At 34.7% G+C, this 9,446-nt stretch overlaps 1 protein-coding gene and 1 pseudogene across 1 annotated transcript; both read left to right on the top strand.

Annotated features, from left to right (window-relative positions):
* The first annotated feature begins 4,553 nt into the window (after nucleotides 1-4,553).
* Nucleotides 4,554-5,799, top strand: LOC111379419 (dof zinc finger protein DOF3.2-like). The gene is made up of 2 exons (XM_023002778.1): nucleotides 4,554-4,713; nucleotides 4,855-5,799. Exons 1-2 carry the CDS (start codon nucleotides 4,687-4,689, stop codon nucleotides 5,599-5,601), a joined length of 774 nt encoding a protein of 257 aa, XP_022858546.1. The 5' UTR covers nucleotides 4,554-4,686; the 3' UTR covers nucleotides 5,602-5,799.
* LOC111379411 lies at nucleotides 5,741-9,221 on the top strand (annotated as a pseudogene).
* Nucleotides 9,222-9,446: the final 225 nt, after the last annotated feature.

Below are 9,446 nucleotides of genomic sequence, written 5' to 3'. Positions count from 1 at the left end.
CCAAAGTGAAAAAGAGAGAAGCTTATATTTCCCATTTCTGATGTTTTAGACTTCGACGTCTCTTCCACCTTGGGATCATTTGGTGGCGATGATGGACGAACTTGAAGAGATTAGCTCAATAAATCATCTCCTCTCTTCCTCTCACTACTAGCTAAACCTATATATATATATATGAAGTAACAACTGGCTAAACCCATAACAATCAAAGTCGAATCACGAGCCTATATTAATTAATGACTAGTGAAGCAAATTAAATGAAGTAACAACTGGTATCATAGAGAGGCGGCCGTAAACTAGATAGTCTTGACCAATTTGAAGGATCATTTAACGTAGTTGAAATAACTGAAATTCTTCTTGTTCAGCCAAGGCAAATTCCATTGAATTCAAACTGTTTCAATGGTATATTTTTCTTCATTATGGTTGACAATAAATTTGATACTTTTTTCTTTGACAACAATTTACACCATTAATTTTAAATACATTCATCCTATCAGTCTAAGGCCAGCCCAAGCCAAAGGCGAACTAGGCCAAAGCCTAGGGCCTAAAAAAAAAAAATTATTTGGGGGGCAGGGGTGGGGGCCCCATAAGTAAGGCCCAGTCCCCAATCAGTTCAAAACCCACCCAAGACTTAATATATATTGAGGCCTAGCCTAATAGGATGAATGTATTTAAAATTACAGGTGTAGATTGTTGTAAAAAAGTATCAAATTTTTTGTCAACCATAATGCACATATAACATGACTGAAAAACTACATGTATATTATCTCACGTATTGGTGGCAGCCGCAGTGTGGGGGTTCGATTTCTGAGACATGAAATTAGATTCCTTGTAAGCGCAGTGTACATGAATCTCTTGTTCCCTGACCTATTGGAGCACATTCCGAATTTTACCTACTTCACTAAGTTCTAAGGACGAGACAGTGGAAACCCTCAAATTGAGGTTCAACGTTTTTGAAAAACTACATGTATAAAGTCGTGTCGGCCCTCTACATTACAAGGGGCCTACATGACCCTGTATGTTTAGCAAGCTTCACTCAACTGATAGGTATCTTATCTTGTTAAATTCAAGGATATTTCTCTTTGCAGCCTGTGCAAATAGCACAACCCTAAATTCAAAACCTATTTCCTCTACAAAACAAATTAGAGAGATTAGACAGTTTATACTTTACTTGGCAACAGAGAAAAGACAGGAAAACTAGATGGACCCACCCAGAAAGCCAATGGAGATGAGGAGTGATTTGACATTGCAATTCCTCGACTTACATGTTACAGTTGCCGTAATTGTCCGACACGTGTACTATTCATGCATTTGGTATCATCAACTGGGCCCCATTGTCACCACTCCCTAAAACTTATTGTGGGCCATGCATACCCAAATCTCATTTTTTTTTACAAAATGAAAATGGTTTATTTTCCTGTGCAGATTCTTTTCTTCACAAGGATGCTTTCACAATTGGCACAGTTTCCCAACCCTACTTTCACTTTGTTCAGTGTTTTATTTGACCAGTCAACTTCCTTGACTGATGCTGGCTACCCACGATCTCCATGGTCCCAAAGTTTTGCATTGGGGCCCACCGCAATTTTCTGTTCGAAATTTGGGGATTCTACCATTGTTTTGAAATTCAGATCAATCGATTGGACTGAAAAATAGATAATCAAGCCACGTTTTATTGATAGAAATAATTTTAAAAGAGTTAAGAATCAGTTAGTTCATTCCAAGAATTACTCGATTCATTTATAAACTCGTTCATTCACCTCTACTCATTGACTTTTTTATTTTTGAAAAATCGATTTGTATTTATTTTCCCTACAATTTCCTCTAACGTATTTGTTGTTATTATTGAGAGAGAGTTGTGATCGTCCATCCTCAGTGAGGAATAGTATTTACAAGAGGGAAGTAGCAATCAAGGTGCTTCACCTCTTGAAATACATTTAGATAATAGTTCGTCGAAAACTCTCAGTATTCCCTAAAACAAGAGGTACTCTGTGATAGTGTGTGTAGGCTGCCGAGGGGAGGCATTGTCTGATTGTCATGGGATCCTAAGTGGAATCAATCATTGTCTGTTTATTAAAACATAGAACTGAATGATGACACATTTAGACTATTTGTCTCTGATAACATTGATTTTCCCACCAACCCAATAATAATTATAATACTGGACCCCCTAAAAAAACTAATGTTGTTAGGATTGAGAAAGATTTCAAAGTGGTTTAGGTATTAGGATTTGTAATCTTCTTTTAGTGGCTGATTAGCATTTCATTGGATTGCATGTGATTATCATTTTTTGTCGTTTCTATGGATAAGAACCAATTCTTACTTTAAATGAATTGTCATTAATGCTTTAAAATAAGTTTTTATTTTTTTTCGGAAAATGGTTTTAGAAATAGGAATTTTTTAGAGAATGTGTGGTCAAAAATTAGAAAAAAAAAATTAGGTTTACGCATAGAATATTTTATGTAGAGAATGTGTGATTGAAAATGAATTTCAGAAAAAATAAAGAATTTTATTTTAATGGTTGTCAAACATGGGCAAATTAATAAGATGTATATTAAAACTCTAACAAGAACTTTTGCAATGATAAGATAGAGGAATGTGTTTTCATTTTTTTTTTAATATATATGTGTGGGGAGAGAACGATGGATGATTGCATCGCTACAAGCTAGCACAGTACAGATTTTTCTTGAAATTTCAAGATCAAGTGATTTAGTGAAGATAATTTTCATTTTTGATCAAATAGATTAACGAGCGAGGGAAAAGAAAAGAGATTGAACCCAAATCATAGCACCGGGTTAGTGAGTAGACATGTAATGTGATATGTGAACCATTTAATGAACCTACTCTCCTAAGTAAAAATATATTACATTACTTTTTGTAAATATTTAAAATTAATCTCCAAAACTAAAGAAGAGAAATATTGTTATTGAAACTCCAATCTATGTAATATTTTGAAAACGCTCCAAATTTCAATAATCATTCTTATTGTATTTTTTTCACATGTAAACAATTTTTTATGGAATTTTTTCTATATATTAACTCATTGTTAAAAAAATAATAATAAAATAAAATTCATTTCCTAACTTCGCCCTTGATACAGTACTAAATAAATTTGAACAACATAAATTCGGTCGTTGCGCAAAATTTCACATGGTTATAATAGAGTTTGATACTTATCCCAATGACTAGTCGCTAAACCAATACCGTTAAGAAGTGGAAAAATGAGGGGCAATGTGAAGGAAAGCAATGGATTCTGAAGGGATGCATGAAAATAAAGTGGATATTCTCTGTCTAATGGATGTCGCCTACCCCACATTGTTCTATCATCATCATCGGTCTATAAAAAACCTAACCCTATGAATATCCATTTCAATTGCAGGGGCCCACAAAACGCATCCCCCCCCCCCCGCCCCCCGGGAATCCAAGCGTTTCAATTGAATTCGAATTTGTTTTAAAACTTGACTTGTGAGCATGTTTTAATTTTGGTCATTGAGTTTTAACTTTTATACAAAATTTAGATTGAATTTATAATATCTTATCTTATTATATACTCAATTCGACATGTGAAAACTAACGGAACATGTGATTATAGAAATCCTACGTGAAATAATTTTTGAAGTTAAGTTAAACTCAACTTACATGTGGTAGATGGAATTTAGGTTTCGGATATTTTATTCTCAAAGTTTGATTTTAATTCCGTGAACTATGAAGCATGTTTTATATTATTGTAAATTATAAAAATGGATTTGGTTGTAAAAGTAGGGTTTTTTTTTTTGGTAGCATATTATTCCCATTTAAAGTTTCAAATTATTTCAGAAGAATTTTCATCCTGCACACACAAGTTCTATTAGTTTTCAAAGACCAAGTTTAGTCTAGTAACTAACGGGAGAGAGAAATTAGAAGTTCATTAAGTATGACGACCAAAATAGTTCATACCCATAGGTTCAGTGTCAAAACAAGGTTTATACCCAAGATATATAATGTATTCTACTCGATTTGTAATTTTGGTAAATTGTACTTAATAGAGCTGTATATAGAAAACAAAGTTTGACACAACCAACAAACACTACCAATTGGATCAATCGGGTTGAACGGCCATCCATAAAATGTTTGAACTGACTAGTATACTTTATTCGTATAAAAGCCACTTTGAAACTTGGAAGTGTTAGACAATGAAGTTGGAATTTGGTTGGAAATAAACACAATTCGTAGTTCAATGTATCCAAATTTGGCATGGCAAGCACACACAATCCCCATTGATATTTTCTAAAATTGAAGTAAAGTAACTAATTCGATATTATTCTAAATGTTCGGTGACAGGCTGACCGCAGGTGAAATTTAACCGTCTGCAACCGTCTCTAATAATTATTGCCAATAAACCAGTTTTTATTCAAATAGGACAAAGACGCTCGAACTTTGAAATAGAATGTAGGTGGGACCATTTGCATAATCATGCCACTGGGACCCATCACAGAATTGGCTGACAGCTAATTCCTCTGTGTGAATTGTCTCTTACACACTCTCCCTCTCTCCTCTCCCCGACCTCTCTCTCTCACTCTATATATATGTATATGTAGAGGCTTGGGTGGAGCTATCTTGCAAACTTTTATATTACTTAATTCTCTCAAAAAACAATTCTCCATCTGTTCTTTGTACTTTCACAATTCAGGAGGAGATTTGATTGTTGCATGGATGGATCCTTCAACTGCACACAACCAGGTGGGATATACAAGTCTTTCTTGATTCATTTTGATATATTTTTCACTTTTGATTTCATTTTTTAGAGTGATTTTGGGTTCTTGATTCAAAAATCCGCATGGGTCTTCTTTCTCTAATTATAATTCCTTTGTTGCTGTTCAGGAAATGGGTTCCCAAACACTAGAAAGCATGTTGGTTTGCAGCACAAAACCCCAGCAAGAAAAGAAGCCAAGGCCTAGTGAGCAATCCCTAAGATGTCCTAGATGTGACTCTAACAACACCAAGTTTTGCTATTACAATAACTACAGTCTTTCCCAGCCAAGATACTTCTGCAAGTCATGCAGGAGATATTGGACTAAAGGTGGAACATTGAGAAATGTTCCAGTGGGTGGAGGGTGCAGGAAGAACAAAAGATCATCAGCAAAGAGAAGCCAAGATCAACCATTGACAACAAATTCCTCCAGTCCTTCTAGCTCTTCTTTAACACCTCTATCCTATGAATCCAATGATCTCAGCCTTGCAATTGCCAGGCTACGAAATCAGACCACCGGAGTAATGGGATTCGACGGCCATGGTTTTTCCATGTCAGGTAATCCTAACATCCCTTGTTATGATTCTGGGCTTTTTGACGAGATTAGAGGTGGATTTTTCGAAAACCCGAATGAATTCCACAATCTGTACTACGGGAATGGAAACATGGGGTATTTGGGAAATGATGGGATGACGAACATGCAAATTGAGGAGCTAAGTGTCGCACAAACAAGAGTGAAGCAAGAAATGCACAATGCAAGAGAAGATGAAAGAAGAGAATTGTGGGGATTTCCATGGCAATTTGGCAATGGGGATACAAACCATATGAATGGAAATGCCACATCTTGGCATGGACTTCTCAATAGCCCTCTCATGTAGAGAGAGAGATAAAAATCAAGATTTGCAAGAAGAATTTTCAATTTTTATATATTATTAGTTATGTTTGTATCAAGAGGCTTGATTCACTTGAATCATTCCTTTGTTCTTTGTTCTTTTTTTTTTTTGGGCCACTAAACTAATGGAATTTCATATCTTTTACTTCTTTTATTCAAGTAAGCAACCATGCTGTATTTTCTATTTTGTCCGCTTATTTTGAGAATCGACAATTGTGTTTCATAGTCCCTACACAGTCTGAAGACTCTGAACACTTCGAACTTTAGAATCAATACTTGATAATGGCAGTGTTTGTTCGATGATATGCTTAGTATATAATGTTAAATAGTAGTCTGTTATGTAGTGGATGATACTATTTTTTCTATTCTTTAATCCGACTCTATTATCCCAACCATGACTTTAAAGAATTGCTAGTTTTCAAGATATTCTGTCATGATTGTCTTAGATCATGTGATTATTAAATTGTGTGAAGACTAAATGAAGGAATAATTAAATGATAATTAAATGGGAACAGTTCTCTTATCCCTAAGCTTTAGAATTTCAGCGAGAAATGAGCACCAATTTCAAGATCGCTTGCCGGCCCAAATCTTTCGAAAGATTTGGGCATGAAATTAGTTGAGTTTAATAATGGAAAAAGCTGTTCTTGTTCAAACAGGGGTTATGTGGCCGCCAATTCGACGGACAGGCCGACGTGGCCCTGTTCATATAGCAAAATTGTTTAATGAAATTAGAATTCAGCTAGAAAATTTGACTAATTTTGAATTGATTTGAAAATCTATAAAGATTTTCTGATACAAAATAAAGGAAGCCACTAAATGACACTCCAAATTTTAACCATTTTACATAGTTGCCATCATTGGTAGATCTTTTAATTTAATAGTTTCAATTCCATCCTATTTGAAATAGATATTACTAAATCTCGATTTAGATATTTAGTTAAAGGATCCGCTAAGTCTTCACTCTTGATTAATTCCCTTATGTAGTCATGTCTAAGATTCGTGTCTAGACTTTCTGTTACATATCTCATTGTGTGCTTTTGCTAATGTAACTTGACTATCACACATAATAGATATTAAAAATGTATTCTTCAGTCCCAAAGATATCCCATAAAGTAAATCTTTAAGCCATTTAGCTTCTTTTTCGGTTTCTAATAATGCTACAAATTATGCAGTTAAAACTATATTATTGTGTTTATGAGTCATACTTAGTGAACCACTTTATCTAAAAGTATGAGCTGTTAGAGTCTCAACTTCTCTAACAAGAAATGAATCATGTTTTTGCAGCAAAATAATTTGAGCGAAATTTTATCATAGTGAAGGAAACCCGATATTCCCTCACCTCAGGATTTGGGTCACACACGGCATCCACAGCGACCGGGGCCCTTGTACAAGGGGCAAGCTTGTTGGGGCTTGGCACGGGAACAGCTCGAGGAAGGGTGCCTTCTGCACGTATTGCGGTTTCCATTCTATGAAAAATTGAATACTCGCTTCAAATTCTGTTGGTAATTCAGGCCCTGATCCTGAATCCATTACAAATTTGTCACCTTGGTCCCTCTCAATTGCTGCAAGTGACATAGACAGGAAATTCTTGACACAAGTCCAGTTGGGGAATGGTAAAACTTATGAGGTGAAAAAAAAAATAAAAAAATAAAAAAATATTAACATCACAGTTATTTTTCTTATTTAAATTTGATATACACCCGGTGATGTCATTAAATTTTGAATTTCAGGGAGTTGCTGTAAACACGTTTAATCTCAAAGACGAGATGTACTCATTAGTCTATGGTGGAAAAGTACCTGCACAAGGTTTTGATGGCTCCGAATCAAGGTTGAAAGAATATAGAAAAGACCCTCAAGAAAGTAACTTGTTTTCTTTATTTTTTTGTTTCCATTTTTATGATGAATATTAATGATGAGTAAATGTAGGTATTGCGATCCCGACACCTTAGACAAAAAAACTGGTAAATGGAACCATTGTCCTTTCACATTAGGTGGTGGAGAACAACCTCTAGTTGCTGGTGTAACCAGATCTATAATGCAAGATGACAGAATCAAAGATTTTGCCTTCTCCTTTCGCTTATCAGCATCCTACTTGGGGATGGTACCGAAGTTTTTAACTATATCAACACGACAAAGTAAATATATAATTCACATCACCCTCCTTTTCATTTCTCCAAACAATTTATATTTTAGCATACTTTTTACAAAATTTAAACTAATTATATATACTGTTAATTACAATGCAGTAATATGACCGCTACAATTCTTAAAGTGTGTTGAAGCACTACACAAAAGGCCCCCTTTGTTGTTTCCTTTTTGTCAAGAGGATCAAATCCAATTACAAGTGACATTATCTCGATATGAGACTTCGCATGAGGATGGATTCTTGGCCTTCGAACTAAGTTGGATGGCTGAATCGAGTAAAATAAATATTACAATAGTACGATATATTAATTTTTCACTACTTAAGTTAGTTGCCTTTTTGCATTCCTATAGCCTGCTCTATGTGCACCTGGAATTGACATTGTTGCTGCATGGTCAGAAGCAACTACAGTTACTGGATTAGAAGGAGATACCATAGTTATTCCATACAAAATTATATCTCGAACATCCATGTCTTGTCCTCATGCCACCGCTTCAGTTGCTTATGTTAAATCCTTTAACCCAACCTAGTCTCCCGCTGCCATCAAGTCTGATTTGATGACAACTGGTAGTTAATTCTCTTCCCTGAACACAGAATTAGAAACCCTAATTATATTCCAAGAGCAATCGATTTATAGAAATAAATAAAGATATGAAAGATTTATAGATGTTCGTTTCCATGTTAGATTATGTCCTCTTCCGTCACTATGATAATTCATCATGTTGAAAAGAAATTTACAAGATAAAATTGCATGCCTATATTCTGTAATTTCTTTTTCTCTTTTATGATGGTAATACAAAAGTAGAATTATCGTTCCTATTTATAAGATAAATTAGGAGAAAATCAAAATTTATGAGGTCCATTCGCATACTGAATGACAATAATTAAGCTTCACAACTTAACGGTGATAATGTTATGGAAAGTAACCAATGCTCTCTTTAATTTCTTCAACTACTCCAAGCAGTGCGACAATAAAAATGGACAGGGAATTTGCATATGGTTCCGGTCATATCGATCTAGTGAAAGGCTAGAAGTCCCGAATTGGGAGAAAATGACTACATCAAATTCTTATGTGGGCAAGGTTACAACACTAAGCAGTTGAGTCTTATTATTGGAAATAACAGCACTTGCACCCAAACTAACAATGGCACAGTGTGGGATCCAAACTATTCTTCCTTGCATTATCTACAACCTCTGGTGGTTTTGTCACCTGTGTCTTTCATTGGACAATCACAAATGTCGGTTCACCAGTATCCATGTACAAAACAATTGTTGTGGCACCGTTCGGACTCAGTAGTAAGGTAGTACCTTCTGTTCTTTCTTTCAAATCTATTGGGCAAAAACAAACATTAATTGTTGTTACAGTTGTAGCAACACTGAGTTCGAACAAGTTGTTTGGTTCTCTGGTGTGGGATGATGGAATGTATCAAGTGAGGAGTTCAGTCGTTGCCTATGCTATCTAATGTTTCAAGTGTGATTTTTATAATCATTAATTGAATTTTCTTCCATTTATTTGCCAAGAATTATATAACTTATGTGATGAATAGTTGTGCAAAAGTTGCAATGATTTATAATATCATGTTTCTGAATATTGAATAATTTATATTTGACTTATTATTATTATTATTGTTGTTGTTGTTGTTAAATGAATTAGATTGAAAATTTAAAAAAAAACAAAGTAGAGAATT

The sequence above is a fragment of the Olea europaea genome, unplaced genomic scaffold, assembly GCF_002742605.1.
Source record: "Olea europaea var. sylvestris unplaced genomic scaffold, O_europaea_v1 scaffold1985, whole genome shotgun sequence".
Taxonomy (NCBI): Eukaryota; Viridiplantae; Streptophyta; class Magnoliopsida; order Lamiales; family Oleaceae; genus Olea; species Olea europaea.
This window is presented reverse-complemented; position numbering and strand designations above follow the sequence as displayed.